The 16471-nt window shown below is 40.1% G+C and overlaps 1 protein-coding gene across 1 annotated transcript in view; it reads right to left on the minus strand.

The window, feature by feature from the left end:
* Window positions 1-16471, minus strand: part of LOC121509675 (far upstream element-binding protein 3-like) — a 43005-nt gene that overhangs the window by 10332 nt on the left and 16202 nt on the right. Inside the window, exons 2-12 of the mRNA XM_041787244.1 lie at window positions 14680-14788; window positions 10405-10438; window positions 10068-10117; window positions 6664-6735; window positions 6247-6304; window positions 5991-6153; window positions 5798-5896; window positions 3211-3312; window positions 3009-3111; window positions 1288-1388; window positions 1055-1193 (exon numbers count right to left, since the gene is read on the minus strand). Of these exons, the coding sequence (XP_041643178.1) occupies window positions 1055-1193; window positions 1288-1388; window positions 3009-3111; window positions 3211-3312; window positions 5798-5896; window positions 5991-6153; window positions 6247-6304; window positions 6664-6735; window positions 10068-10117; window positions 10405-10438; window positions 14680-14788 (1030 nt within the window). The remainder of the gene's footprint in view (window positions 1-1054; window positions 1194-1287; window positions 1389-3008; window positions 3112-3210; window positions 3313-5797; window positions 5897-5990; window positions 6154-6246; window positions 6305-6663; window positions 6736-10067; window positions 10118-10404; window positions 10439-14679; window positions 14789-16471) is intronic.

Raw genomic sequence — 16471 nt, forward strand, 5'->3', positions numbered from 1 at the left:
AATCAGCGTCATTTGAAGAGAAGAAGGCGGTAGCTACAAGAAGGGTTCGGTTGTACCACAAGCCAGTAAACAATGGAAACCAGTGACAAGCTGTAGCTACAGCAGCAGTTTTTATTAGAAATGGACCACTTCTTTATCAAAAGAAGCGTACAGAGCTGCACTGAAAGCTGGTGCTGGTGTTAAAAATGTCTTTGCTCTTCTCCTGACAGCCTTCAGCACAAGTTTGATTCAATAACTGGCTCCCATGATAACTAGGGTTGGGTATCGTTTGGGTTTTTTCTGATACTGGTGTTATGTTGATACTTATTATTTGGTGCCAGTGCCTAAACGGTGGATGAATTGATACTTTTGAGAGAAAAAAGTGTGTTGAAAGTCAGCAGGAGAATAAAAGCTGTCTTCATATTGTAAATATGTTTATAAGATGACAGTCAAATACAGGATAAGAAAGGAAGATGGTGTGACTTGACACATAAATCACAAAATCCATTACGTGCTTCCTGCCTTACATTTGGGCTGGAAAGGGGATACCCTGGGTTAGCAGGGTTTTGAAATGAAGTATCAATATCTGCGTTAGAATTCGGTCTAGTTGGTATCAAATGTGTTGGTAGCGACAACCAGTCGGTACCGGATTTCGATCCTCATCCCTACTGATAATGAGTGATAGCGGCTGCCTGTAAAACTCACGTTGTTGTGTTTATTCCATGCCAACGACTTCCTTTTGGTCGCTCTGATTGGCCTGTACTAAATGTGACAGACAGAATGTTTGTCCAATTGCCTTCTGAGATTTTTTCAAAGTTTTCCGTAACCAAAACAGTCTAGCTGGCACGTCAGGTTAGCTGCCGTATATGCTAACATGGAATATTTTACAAAACAACCAAAAAAACACAATTAAACAACATTTGTTGTGTAAAATGAGCTTCATTTGAACAATATCCATATGATAGTACAAAACACACACACATGTAAATAAGCCCATTAAATAAATAAATCTATAATTAAATCAATAAACAAACAAACGATTAAATTATCAGTCAGAAACAGATCTCACTCATACCTTTGCCGATTACCAGGCCACACTTGTCAGCTGGGATGGTGTAGGTCACTTCCTGTAGAGGACCAGGTGAGCCCATAGTCCAGTCACTACGCCCTCTGACCCTCCCACCACGCATGGCTGAGCCGAAACCGTCACGCTCCTGCAAAAAAAAAAAAAACCCACATATACAGTGAGTAGAGTTCAGTGTCAATTCGCTATCAATGTTTGTGTGTCTAAGTGTGTGTGTTTGTTACCTGCGCGGTCTGAATGAGCTCATTGATGAGGTGGACAGCATGCTGACAGCGGTCTGGCTGACCCATAACCATGGCAACACGTTCTGGGCTGATACCATCATCTGCAGAGGTCAATAGATGGGTTAAGATTCTGTAATCTGGATTAATCCTAAATAAATAAATATGAGTAACTGTTTTAGTCCAACTTTTATGATGCATGTAAAAATGCTAGTTCAACTAGAGTCGTACTAAATCAGCTTGAAGTCAGCCAAGCACATCTACAGAAGTAGTGAGAGATAAAGTCACTCTTGCATGAGTGCACCTTAACAGAACCCAAACTGGACTAGGTGTTCATGTGCTAAACTTTGATGCAGAAGAGCATAGATGGGTAATAAAGCAAGAAGTCCCATTGTTGTCTGCCTTTGATTATCACCATAAACTATGGAGTCTCATTTCACTTAATACATTAAAACAATAAATGACAATAGAACATGGTGTTGATTCAACATAGAGAAAAATAGGTATGCTCTCATTTTATCCAGCAGCAGAAGCAACCAAGAAGGTCATTAGAGATGTGATGTCAACCTTTCTTTATCATGAAGTCTGCTCGTGTAACCCTCTGAACTCCTGTGGACTGTCAGTAAAATCTAAGATATGTACTACAGTCATAAGTCTGTTTAACATAGAAAAAAACTCATCAGTGTAACTAACAGAGTTTAGAGAGAAGATTCTCTGCCGGTGTCTGAGAGTGATCTGAACAGGTCTGTAGCCAGGGCTGGGTTTGGCTGGCCATCTTGGAGTGAACATGCACAGGCTTGGGTGGGCTGGGTTGCTGCCAGGCTGTTTTGTATTAGTCTATGATCACTTTATTATCAAAGCAGTGTTAATTTTGGCAGCTATTTTTAATTTCAGTCGTAGTCTTTAGATGATTTTTTTTTGTTGTTTTAGTCACGTTTTAGTCATTTCTACCCTTTATAGTTTTAGTCGACAAAACTCAAAAACATTTTAGCCTAGTTTGGTCTATAAAAAGTCTCAACATTTTAGTCTTCACTTTTAGTCCAAGCATTTATTTTCTTGCCTAAATCTCATACCAAATCATGGTAGTAGGTTCTAGGCACTCTGCTAAACCTGGGGTCCCTGCTTTCTATAGCTGAGAGGCAGAAAAGCTACTGATGCATTGTTTTTTGACAGATTTAACCACAGTGGAGAAATATCCCGGATTCTGAATGTCCGATAAAAACTACATTACATTTTAGTCTAGTTTTAGTCATCTTGATAAAACTAAACTTAGTTTTTGTCAGTTTTAGTTATCATAGATCTATTTTTGTTAGTCTTAGTCTAGTTTTTGTCCTGGAAAAAAAAGGCTGTCGACGAACATTTTTAGTTATAGTTTCAGTCAACAAAATTAGCACTGTATCAAAGCATAAGCTAAAAGATAACTATTTCATTTGATTGTTTTAGTTAAAACACCCAACTTTTTAACTGAATTAATCCAAATGATGTCTTTTCGTGTTATTAGACCAGAGGTTATCATCTGTTTAAGTTATTTTTTGGCTTTTCACCTTTTATTAGAAAAGATAAAGAGAGACAGAATTACAAATAGAGTAGAGTTGGGCTAATATGCATCAAAAAGCCAAAATTACAAGGTGCACAGGGGTTAAATCATAAATTCAATACGAAATAAAGGGATTTCACTACTGTAAACAAATCTGCATGATGTGGATTCAGTGGTATAGAGAGACCTGCTTTAAACTGGATTCGGACCCCAGCGTCATTTTGGATCTTCTTTATCATTTCTCCATTCCTGCCAATCACAATTCCCACAGCAAACCGGGGAACTGGAACCTGCAGAGGGACAGACTACTTATAAATGTCTCTTAAAACAAGACTTAATGGACAGTGTTTTCGTGACAAATGCAAAAACGCTAATAGTGTTTGTCATACATCCAAATTGGTTCCTCCAAGTCGAGCGCTGAAGTCATTGCGCCCTGACCTGAAGTCTCCATCCTTCTCCCTGATCACCTCCAACACCAACTCTCTTGCCGCCTGCAGGACGAGAAGAGGCATAAGAAGTTGTGAATATTTACATTTGGAATGTCCAGATTCAAAGTTGAGTCATGATATAAGACGCAGTTAGCACAAAACAGTCTGTTTTCAATTTGTGGGGTTTTTACCCGCGCTAGTTACCAGTACAAAGTTGAGGACTCAGTCTACGGTAACATTGACAGTTAAGTGCTGCAGCAAAGACTGTGACCCAATTGCCCAGAGTTGTGCCGCGTTTCTGCACTGGTCACTTGCCTTCTTGAATTTTGTCATTTTGTTAAAATCAATGCTCCACAAACTTTATTAACTTAACCGTACACCACAGCGTTTTACTACAGCAGGATCATGACCTAAGGAGGAAAATCCTGGTTAAAGTGGCATTGACAGCCAAGTTTGCATTGCAATATATTTCGGCACGTTTGAGCCGTAAGTGCATGCCAGATACACTAATAGGTCATTTCCACCAAGCAGTCTGGCTCTGTTCGGTGCAGAACGGCACGCTTGTTTTTGTGTTTCCACAGAGCAAAAGTTGGAAAGGGTCACAAGAAACCGACCCACACCATCCCACTTTTCAGCACCCTTCCACAGGGGTACCAATCTTACATATCCGTCCCAAAAAGGTGGAGCTACACACACAACAATAGGGGTTTGCACTGACGTCACGTCAGCACACAGCTGCTTGCCTCCAGGCTTCAAAACACGGAAGTCTCTGTGAGGAGCAGCGAAAACGGGAGAAAAAAGGACTAATGTCTGCATTAACCAGGTATATTTGGACTCCACAGAGATCCACACTGTTTCCTAGTCTGTGGAAATTGATATCTGGCCACAAATCAAGTTTCCTGACATTTATCTTGACCTGATCTTAAGAACACAAAGCAGAGGCAGGAGGCTCACAGCAGCTTGGTCTGTCCATGATGGATGTGAAACTAAACTAATGCGGAAATTTTGTGAATACGAAGCCTAAGATCAGTTCATTCTCTGTACTGTAATTAGTTATTCATCTACTTCTTACTTTAGGTAAATTGTAAAAAGATAGCTCTGTGGTTGTTGAACGTACTCGTTAAACTTTGGGCTGCAGCCCATTTTAAATGAGATCAGAGCACCCAGGATTTCTGACATAATCTAGTTTGATTTTAACACCAGCTGAACTTTTACCTTATTTTTAATGTGGCGAATTCTCACAATACAGCTCTAAACTTTCATATTTTGTTGTATAAACCGTTCTAGAATAAATATATTCACGTATTAACTACAGTTACGACTCTAAACATTTCTGTACACGTATTCCATCAGCTGAGGATCTGTACTGACAGCGGTTAACATAATTAGTTTTTTTTTAAAGCACTTTCAGCTGAAATAAAACTGTTTAATGCTTTAATGCGTATTCCTTACAGATTTCTGTCACTCATTCTCTCCTACAACTCTGAGACTGAACCAGCAGACTCGCACTGTCTGTGACTTCACATGCATAGCTTTTACAGCCCGCCCACCAACTGAGGGCACGGGTGTCTGTGGAAACGCAAACTATTTTGGGGTTTAGCGTACCAAACCATACTGAATCAAATCGGACCCCTTGATGGAAACAAGGCTTAAATGGGGGCGTATTATCAGTTGCAAAGTCACATGCAATGTGTGATAGTGGAGGCTGTATTGGTTAGTACACTGGTCTCACCATTATATGGGATACGGTCTACCCTTTGTAAAAGGTTAATTATTAAAAGTGAGATGTATAAACCACATCTTAAGGTAGATATCAGCTGTCATGCTTTTGTTTGTTGTTCTAATCAGCTTGTTGATATTTTCAGACTTGGTTTTAGATGGAATAACCATAGGTGCAGGTTAGGAGCCTGGGGTCTTCTTGTCATTTGTCATGTTTTCTGGTAGAGGTACTCGAACTGAGCTTTGAACTTTGACTGATAAAGCTTTTCTTACACAGTGAGCATTCTTTTCCTGTAAAGTCACAAAAAGAAAACAGTTGTTTATGGGGCTGCAACGGCCCTGTTTACTGGATTAAAATCCCACTAAAATGTCTGATAGAGGGTTCATACCAACTTAGTTATTCAGAGTAAAGATAAAGTACGACTGCTTATAACAGTACAGACCTAACAGTTAAAAATTACGCTTTACTTCTGGTAAAGCTCATGTTGGAGTGCATCTGATAAATAATGGCACAAACCTTGGCTGCCAATGTGACTAAGCTGACAGGTAATGAAGTGAAAACTGGACTGAAGTGGGCTTGAATTGAAGCGATTATTAAGTAGCCCTCTTGGAGATGTTTTCAAAACTGTTTTTGTTGTCTCTGATATACTGGAAGTGCAATAACTACCCAGATTAGTGTTTCACTAACCACGGTAAACATGAATGATCTTGGGGTCAAACTTTTGTCAGTGAAAATGTGCTTTCTTTATGAACAAATATTTCTGCTGATGCACATTATATAAAGTTTCACCAGGCAATTAAGGGTTCGAGGGCCTAAATGTGTTTTTACCTGCACTTTGTATGGATCTCCAGAGATGCGGAGAGGTTTGTCAGCTCCTGTTGGCATTGGACCGTCCTGGATCATCATCATCTTCACCCCAGCACGCTCCTGACACAAAAACACAGCATAGGTAAGAGATGAACTGGTAGCCACCTCAGTGGTTTGTACTCTCATGACCCAGCAGTAAGTGCACTGATCTTACCTGCAACTGCTTGATGGTGTCGCCTCCTCGGCCAATCACCAGCCCCACCTTACTCGCCGGGATCAGCATCTCCTGCACTGAGGGCCCACCTTCCCCGTCGCCATGGAAACCAGGACCATTTCTGCAGCGGTCCACTATCTGAACCAGCAGCCTCTTTGCCTGCCTGAAAACCCACACAAAAAGGAAGTGAGAAACAGAAGGAGATGTGAAGGTGGCTTTTTTCATTTTAGTGAGTGGTGGACATTTGGAAACTCACTCGATGCTCTCTGGAGTTCCAGTCAAGGAACAAGGCCGCTCCATTAGACCTCCACTGTCTGTGCAAGCAGATACACAACAGTGATATTTATGTACTGCAGTTCAGTTAAACACAAAGATTTCAACTGTCTATGTAAATGTTTACATTTTTTGCTTTATTTTTCCTCAAAAGGCACCAAGCCTGTTGCTTCTGTAAAGCTTCCAACTTCAGAACCGAGAAACTTCAGAACTCTGATTTAACCATTTGAAATAACTATGAGATAAAAAGCAGTGAGTCAAAACTATGCATAAAGTCTTCACATGCAGGCTCTCAATGATTCACACCTCCAATTTGACAAAAAAAAAAACACAGTTTAAAATTTGAATTTGTACTCAAGAAAGCCCTGTTAAGAATAGCATAAAAAATCAATATCCTTACCAGCAGCTATCTGGATTTTACAGCCAGATTCCAACTGGATCCTGGTGATCTGTTCACCTCCTCTACCGATAACTGTAAGAGAGAAGAACACTTTTAATACAACATCTAGGAAAGACAAAAAGGTTGTAGTCGTAACATTGGTTGGTTGTTTTTTTAATGTAATGGAAAAAAGAGTTGTTCAAGTTTGAATGGTCTCAGATTCTGGATCAGTGTAAGAGTTCAGATCAGCTGATGAGTTAACTGGTCTGGACTAAATGAAAAATTTAGGCTGAGGTTACTATTTATGGGTGAGGTAAAAGGACGCATGTTGTTGTATCTTCAGTGAGCTATAAAGCCTACAGGCCAGGCAGACAGTGTAATGGTATTTTAACCAATACATAAAACTCCTAAAGATTTCCAGTTCGTCAGCATATATCAGGTCGTGGATACAAAAGAAATTTCCAAGGCACTGAACATCCCCCACAGCTGAGCTAAACCCATCATCAAGAAATGAATGAATTATGGTGTGTGTTCAAATCTGCCTAGATCAGGCCGTCCTCAGAAACTGAGAGACCGTACAAGAAGGAGACTCGTGAGAGAGGCCACCAAGGCACTAGGGGTGGGTAAAAATATTGATTAATCAATGCATCGCAATATTTCCCCCCTCAATTCAATATCGAGTCAGCAAATCCTCTGAATAGATTCACCTCCTGGCCAGTGGGGTCACTGTGCGTGTGATTCGCGTTGTATGGACGGAGGCCGCACTCGACCAAAAAACAAACAACCATAACCATGTTATGTGAGGTTTATCACAATTTCCAAGAAGAAAGAAATATTATTAAAGGGATACTTCAACATTTTGGCAAATTCACCCATTGCCATAATTCCTATAGTCTTGGTAATAGGTTTGTTACCTTTAGTTGTCGGTGCAAGCTGTTTCTAGATCGCCACAGCCGAGTTCCTCCAAAACACTCATGTGGACAAGTTGTGACCTACACATTCACCACGCTATGAAATAATAACGTATAATTTTGTAACATTACGACACATGAAGCAAATGCTCGGAACTATTTCTTGAGTAAACCACTGGCCGGAGTGACACAGTGCAGCAACCATGTCTGGATTGTAGTTCTGGCTTTGCATTTATCTTTAAAACATCTCCTTATCGTATTGTTCCATTATTATTTCATAGCGTCATGAATGTGCAGGTCACAACTTGTTCACGTGAGAGTTTTGGAGTTGTTGGATTGTGTATTTGATGAGTTTGATGAGGGAAAGCCGGAATACCGTCTGCGTACATTGAGTTGGCACAGCAGGTCCAAACTCGGCAGCGCCGATCTAGAAACAACTTGCACTGACAACTAAAGGTAACAAACCTATTACCGAGACTAAAGGAATAAGGGCAATGGGCAAATTTGCCAAAATGTTGAAGTATCCCTTTGAAGTTTACATGCACTTTACTTTTTCAGTGTTTATACAGAAGTGGCATGTTTTTTTACTTTTGTACTCCTTATGCACAATAAGTTATTATTGTGCAAATTTTTATTTTCAGATTTTTTATTGCTAAAAAATTTGAGGTGACCTACCACATATGTTCACAAAAATAATTATAAAAAATTGTCAACAGGTCATTTGTGTATTTCTACTGCTTACTGAATCAACATCAAAGTATTTAAATCAATATCGAATCGATATCGAATTGAATCGCAACCTAAAGAATTGGAATCGAATTGAATCGTGAGGTTCTTAGCAATACCCAGCCCTACAAGACACCTATGACTACTCTGAAGGAGTTACTAGCTTCAGCAGCTGAGATGGGAGATACTCATACAACAACTGTTACCTGGGTTCTTCAAAGCTTTATGGGAAAGTGGCAAAGAGAAAACATGTTGGAGACTCCATAGTCAAGTAGAATTAAGTTCTTTGGTCTAATGACACCAAAATGGTGCTTTTGGAAATCAGACAAGATGCTATGTTTGGTGGAAACCAAACACCGCACATCACCACAAACACACTATCCCCACTGTGAAGCACGGTGGTGGCAGCATTAAGCCATGGGGATGCTTCTCGGCAGTCTGCCCTGGAAGACTTGTAAAGGTAGAGGGTAAAATGAATGCAACAAAACAGTAAAATCCTGGAGGATTTTCGTATTCAGTCTACAAAAGAACTATGGCTTGGGAGAATCATTATCCATCAAGATAATGAACTGAAGCATGCAGCGAAGGCTACATGGAAATGGTATTAAGACAACAAGGTGAATGTTCTGGAGTGGCAGTGTCAAAGCCCAGACCTCAATACAATAGAGAATGTGTGGCTGAACTAAAAAGGGCTGTTCATGCTGGATACCCGTGCAACGTAACAGAGCCTGAGCAGTTTTGGAAAGAAGAATGGAGCAAAATTTCAGATGTGCAAGCCTGACTGAGACCTATCCACACAGACTCAGTGCTGTGATTGCAACCAAAGGTGCATCTACCAAATACCGACTTGAAGGGTGAATATTTATGAGGTCACTAATCTTACAACACATATTCCTATTTAACTGACTTTACTCCAGACTTCACCTGTTTGCACTTTGACATTAGAGCGTTTTTTTGTATTTTCTTTCATCAAAAAAGCCAAATCATTTTGACCATGATTTATTTATAAAATTAATTAAAGGATAAAACATCTAAGGAGGTGAATACTTTTTATAGGCACTGTACGTCATATGAAAATGGATTTAGCCAGTTAAAAGGACTCTTATGTATAAACTACAGACTGCATAAAAAACGAATGAAAGGTTAGTGAGGTCATCCATTGGTTTCTAAAGAAACATGATGAAAGTCCAATGCTGGCGGTTGTTATTTAGGAAAAGCTAGCTTACAATCAGAGAGTTGAGGCAACCTTAAGCCATCTGACAAATGACTGCTACATACCCAACTATCAGTCAACATGGCCAGGCCAAAATATATGCAAAGATATTCAGAAGTATTATGCTTCATAATAACAAAATAGATGAGCCATGTACAACTTCACCCCTCTTGCAAAGAGAGCTTATCAGACCAGAACCTTTATCTTTCAACCAGGCTGTAAGTGTTTGTTTCTGGTGTAAAATGGCATAATATAGAATCTAACAGGGATTCCTGGCTTGAATACTCCACAGTCGAACACTCAAAGGTTAAAAAAAAAATCATGGTTAGGTAAAATTAAACTTTAGCCAACACGGAGGATTTCTAGCTCTGGTCAAGAGTAAGAGCCTCTGTTTTACATCCAACTGAATATGTTCATTGAAGTTTCTGGATAAGGAGCAGAACTGACACTAAAGAAATTATAGATATATTTTTAAAGATAAATAGAAATGTGTAAAAACAAAATGTTGGTTCAACAAAGGAGTCTTTACACAACTTCTCAGCAGGAGGGACTGAAGGGTTGGGTGTCATACTTACTGAAGCCCACCATTCTGTCAGGGACCTTGTAATCCTCTGTGATTACCCTGCTGTAACACACACAAATTCACATTAACATCCTGTTCACACAATAAACCCACAGCCAAACTAAGAGTGTTTTATATATGTGTGCATGTGTCAATAAGTTATTATGTTTATGATTATGACTGTAGGAGGACAAATCTATAAACATTTATCTGCTGTTACACCACAGCCCCCACACACTCATGTCTATTTGCAAACAAGACTATGATGCTGAACACACGTCATTATATGTGCCGCTGTGCTCTGTGTGTGTATGAGTGTGTGTTTAATCAATATGAACTGCTGGTCGTACCTTTGATGCCCCATGGCTGCTAGCTGGTTACCTACTGAGAGAAAGAGGTAGAGATTAGACATGAACACTGTCTGGTCTAGTGTAAGTAACATGATGGAGCTGTGGACAACACTGGCAGTGATTATGGATGAAAAATAATGTTCTTGAAACACAAAAGAAGAATTGCTGAAAGAAGTTCTTGACTCGTTGACACAATCATTAAAAATGATACACTCTTGCTCAGGTGAAAGGTTTCTGGTATGGTGGGTTGTTTCTGGGCAGGTGAAAAAACATTCTAGCTCAGCAGACAGATCTTATAATGAATTACTCAATTTGGAAAGCTCAAGGTCTGGTGAGGAAAAAGCAGGTTTCAAACAAAAGCCTTAAGATGAGACTGGTTCTTAATTAGATTCAATTATTTTAGGTTATTAATTAGATTCAATCTTTTAAGCAATTTTAGGCCCCCAACAAGATTTTGGTCAGGAGAAGGAATAAACCTCAGGTAAAAAGCTATCACAGTCAGTTTATAGAGGGTCGAATGTGAGTATTCATCTTACGTTTTTCTTCTATATATAGATATTTTACAGTCACATACAAGATTCTGAGTCTATTGGAAGAGTAATGCAGGAGCCGAAAGGTTCTTGGTTATGTGAGTCTTGAAAGATCTAGATACAGAGAAAGGTTCTGCTATTGTTAAGGTTTCAAAAAAGTATAGGGTTTCGGTCAAGGCAATGTTATAAGCAAAGTCAAAGAGTCAAGCAGAAGTGAAAAGGTTATAGTTTTGCTTATAGGTGTTGGCTCTTGTTAATTGTCATCATTAGGGTAGGTGGTCCAGCTCAGGTAGAAGTTTCTAGATCACACTGAAAAGTTACCAAGGAGTGAAACATGTTCAGATTTCAAGGTTCTAAGTAATAAAAACTATTTAATGCATCTGTGGAGTGCCCTACAACATGGGGAGCACTACATATTCATCCATTGGCACATCTGTGTTGCTATGCGATACTCCACATCAGGGGTGATCCAGAATAGTCTGCGATTCGACAATTTGATTCGGAGGAGTCTGATTCAACTATGAACCTCATAGTTGAATGTTGTTATGTAACCAAGATCGTACCATTCTGACTCCATGGGGGTGCCCATGGCTGCAAAGCCTGGGTTTCTGTTAGCCGGCATTTGCCGGTCATTGGCCGGTAAAAAGGGCAGAAGTCCGGCAGATAAAAATATAACTGGTCAAAATATCCGGCAGAAAACATGCCAATAACCAGATAAGTAAATACTGAATACTCGCATATTATATTTTGTGTAACCTAGAAGATACGTTGCAAGAATGCGTTAATATAAACTAAAAGTTGCCAAATCTCACTACATCTACTGTCCTGCGGTGCTGGGGTTGTTTATCTCTTCAGACGGCAAGCACATGGCTAATTATGTATGCACGATGACGTCAAAGCAAATCTGTCTCTCCGCGCATGCTCAGTACTGCTGGGGACTGTGCAGGGAAAGTCTGACCAGAACTTTCTTGTAAAGCAGAATTTTAATCTAAGTGAGGTTTTCCTGGTTAACCAAAGGCTTAATATCATCAGCGGTATGGAGGGATTTTGAGTACGTCATTGCTGCGAGTAATGAAGAGGCTGAAACAAAGGGAACTGTATAGCTGAGCGTCGTAAACACCGATGCAGCAGCAGAGAGAGAGAGGCCTACGCCGAGCAGAGTTGTAGTGGACTTCGATAAACTACCTATGACCAATCCTCATATAAAGTTGGATTGTAGTTAACATAGAATCACATCGCGCAGAACAGCATGGACCACTTGGAGCTGATAACGAAGGCTCTGTCTCTCTTCAACGTAGCTGGTTGTTAATGCTCGGGATGTCCTGGCTAATCAGCAGAAGTAGTCTTGGATAAGCCATTAATGAGGGGAGGACTGGACTGGACTATCTGCTGTGGAGCTTTTGTCTGTTTGGGACTAGTCCAAATAAACCAGGATGGTTGGATTTCCAGCTTTAGCAGAGGTTGCAGTTATATCATCATGGGGACTGATATTAGACGACTGACAGTAAGACTCATTTTTTGTTTGAAATGTAGAGTTCTAACGCAGTGTCCAGTTAATAGAGCACTGGGGAGTTATGTTTGGATGTTTCGTTGTTGTCGGTGGAGGATGGTATTTGGCTGTTGTAAGCTGCAAAGTTATGATAGCGGTCGAAGTGCTAACAGGCTAACGGTGCTAATGTGAAGTTAACTGTTGTTTATGAGTTTGACGTGGGCGTGTATTGTGTTACTGACTGCGTGTGGAGGGAAAAGCGCGCAGCCTTCATTTTGATACTTTAAACCACTTACACAAAGAAAAATAAGAGAGAGATTTATGCGTTTTGCTGCTGTTAATGCAGCAAAATAATGTTTAAACAAATGTCCAGTAGTTGTTCTACATGGCCAGAATTCTTCAGGACTGCTGGTCATTTTGAAAGGGGACAAAAAAGTCTAGCAGAAACACTGTTCGACTATTAGTCGACTAAAGGCAAAATCTGACAAATCAGATTTGACTGAAAATCCTTAGTCAAAGACACCTCTGCTCCACATAAATGGCAGTTCCAGGACCGCCGCCTTATTTTCTGCTCGTTTGTGTATGAAAAAAATTATTGAACGCGAAATAGAGCATATTAAGTTGAATATGGTGCTGATAAATTTTGAGCATTTGATTATACTGCAGTTGTTGCAAAGAGGAAAAGAGAGGAAGCATCAGAGGAAATGGAGAATACAGCAGCTGAATCAGATGATGCAGAGGATGGGGCATTTTTTGCACTTGTTCAGCCACTGAGAGTGCCATGGATGAAGAAATGCAGGTTGAATATTTTCAAATTCTTGCAAGTAGTTTAGATAAAGTGTATCTTTATCTGTAGCCATTTATGTCAGTCTAGAGCAGTGTTGCCCAAAAAAGCCATTGCGACTTAACAACTTTGTTTTCTGTACATTAGTGCTTATAAAGTCTGCCTTCTGCACCAGCTAGTAGGTTGAGCCGATGACTGGTGGTAGCTTGCTTAACGTTAATTCCAGACTCAGTCTGGTCCTGACCTGGTGCTTTCTGTTTCACAAGCTTGGAAAAGACCACTTCACCTCTGTCATAGACTTTCTTCACATGTTCAACCCCTTGGGCTTTCAGTGTACCTGTTCTTGAACAATGCATTTCTTTTTTTTTATTAACCAAGCATCAAAAACTGTGACTTAAGCATAGGGCTGAGCGATTTGCAAAAATAATCAAATTGCAATTTTTTCCCCATATATTGTGATTTAATCTAATTTGCGATTAATTGCCCAGCCCTACTTGAACAGCACACCTTACAGCCCAACGTGTGGCTATAAGGTGTGCTGCAGACAGAAATGCTGCATTAAATACTGTAGGAAACATGTTCTGACTTATTTGGTCTCCCCAAAAAATCTCCCGCGAGCCTTTGGGAATGCGTAGTCTAGAGTACAATATGCCTGTAAGAAATAAGTCAAGGGACCAGCAAGTACACAGTGCTACCCAGCAGACCAATCACAGGGTTTGCAGTCTGTCCTGTGCTGATGTGTGCCACATTTTAGACAGAGCATGTTGGCTACATGCATAAGCCTCTGCATAGGGTTCAGGGCTTTGTGGACCTACGGTGAATGTTACAGTATATCTCTGATGTAGCAACATAAATCAGGCTTTAGTTGTAGATGAAGTTCAGAGTGTTACCTGGGTGAAAAGCTCTCGGAAGGGTTAATTGTTGCAGGTAGGGTGAAGGGTTTCAGTACAGGGCAATGGTTATAGAGAGAACACGGAGGAGTGAAAGGGTTCAGGTGGGTAAAAAAGATTATAATATGATAAGGGCTGTGGCCCTTGCTGAAGGGAAAAAAAGCTTTTTTATCTAGAGTAATTGTTATTTTCAGACAGCAGAATCCTGATGAGGTGCAAGGGTAGAGCTCAGGTTAAAGATAAAGGGCTGATATCTGGCAGAAGGTTCTACATTCGGGATGTTTTTCTTTTTGCGGTCTGACTAAACAAAGGCCAAAAGAACAATTTCAGCACTGCATATTGATAGGATACAGCCTGTATTCAATGTTCAAGTAATTTCTTTCTTGTTTAAAATAGTTTCTGCTTTGTGCCTAAATAATACATTTTTGTTCTTTAGGAGGCAGAGCGAATGTCATCAGAAAATTCATGTTTCCATTAACTCGCAAAGCTAGTTTGAAATGTAAAATAACCATAGGAAATAATGAGTGTCTTTACTGTGAAAGTGTACATTGATTTGCATTATTCTTATATTGTCCTCCTCACCTCCATCCTCTCCTGGTCGTTTCTGGCCGGGGTAGTACAATGAAGGCTCAACACTTCCTGAGGAGCTGTTGAGGTGGGACATGGCCTCTCCACCCATCTTTCCCACCATCTGACCAAAAAACAAACAGAGAAACAGCTGTAATATATGACATGATAGCAGACTAGTTTCTTGATCAATAAGTAGCCCGATTAATCTTAAATCACAGTCCATATCAGAAGAGATTAGAAGTTAGTGTCAAGACCTGCAAGTTAGACCACATCATGGTTTAAGTTTCAAGTTAAGACAAGTTTCAAACCATAAAGAAGTCCTAAATAAAATCTTGATTGATGGCAAAAAAGCTCTTCAATTGAGAAGGGCAAATCTGAAATCAACTGTCAGAGAAAAAGCTGATCAAAAAGATTTCCTAGACAACAACACTGAAGTGTTGTTGTCTAGGTGAAGAGTCTATGGTGAAGAGTCTATGGTGAAGAGAAGTGTCAGGGTGCACTAACATGAGGCAATCTGTACTCGTACAGTGCTAAAGGCATTTGACCCCCCTTCCCAGTCCCCCTTCTGGCCTGCACCCACACAGCCCGACACATCTAGGCCTGAGCACAGATACGTCACGCCTCGCAACATCACATGGAGCATCCACTGATGATGAATTTCTAAGTCTTAAAGACTCACCATAGATATATATTAAGTTGTTTTTATTTAAGGCTGTAAAAAAGCAACCCATTTATATATCTGATTTGACACCGGGGTATTTTACCTGACCTGGGATCAGTGCGTTAACACAGAGTCCAATGAGGAGAGGAGATTTATTCCTCAACAGAGCGCCTAATCTGGAGCCTGATCAGCTCATAAAGTTCAGAGCCCTTCCCCTGCTGAATGAAACCCCAACTTTTGAACTCTTACGAATCCTACAGTCGCTCTTGTGCCTGTCAGTATACTATAAATCCCACTGACATCCTACATGCGCCATGAACAGGGCCATCTCTGTGCATGATTTTGGAGCCCTTTGGTGCTGCTCCCACACCAAACACGTCTCTTATGGCATAGGACAGCCTATGTCTGGACTGAAATTAATTGTTAAGTTCTAAATACATACTTTTTATACTTTTTACCATAAATACGTTTTTACCATGACGAGAGCAATAATAACCCCGTGCACCCTTTGTATGATGTTACTTGTTCAATGTGCCTCATTCAAATAATTTATTGCATTATACTAACCTTTTCCTTTACTTTAATTACAAATAGTAAAAAAAGGGCAAAAAATGTGTATTAGATATATTTAAATTTGTAAATAATGCAAATCATTATTTTCCAAATAATCTCTTGCGTAAATGGCAGGTCCATGTCATGTTATGTCATATTTCCAAGCTGGTGCTTCTTCATTTGCATTCATGCCATGCTTTTGCCCACCTTGTCCTTTCGTGCCAAGGCCGGGGAAGCGTGCCACGACCAAGCGCAGAAGAGCATACTAGCACTGGTCAAATGTACTGGACTTTAGGCTTAAAAGTGCCCAGGCATGGTAGGATTTCCTAGTGTGAGTGTGCCCTCAAAGTCCTTTGCAATGACCACAAAGTCTCAGCTTACGGCGAACAAGTCTTTAGTTAAGGCCAGTGGTCTGAAACAAGTCCTGCCTGAGTTGAGGTGGACAAATCCCATATCAAGAACACCATGTCCTCTGACAAATCCTAAAAAGCCATCACTGTCTTTGAGAGAGCAACAGACAGAACAAAATAAGCCAGTTCTTAATTTCAAAGCTAATCAATCAATCAAGCAATCAATCAATGTTTGTATCCA

Source organism: Cheilinus undulatus, linkage group 5 (genome assembly GCF_018320785.1).
Source record: "Cheilinus undulatus linkage group 5, ASM1832078v1, whole genome shotgun sequence".
Lineage (NCBI taxonomy): Eukaryota > Metazoa > Chordata > Actinopteri > Labriformes > Labridae > Cheilinus > Cheilinus undulatus.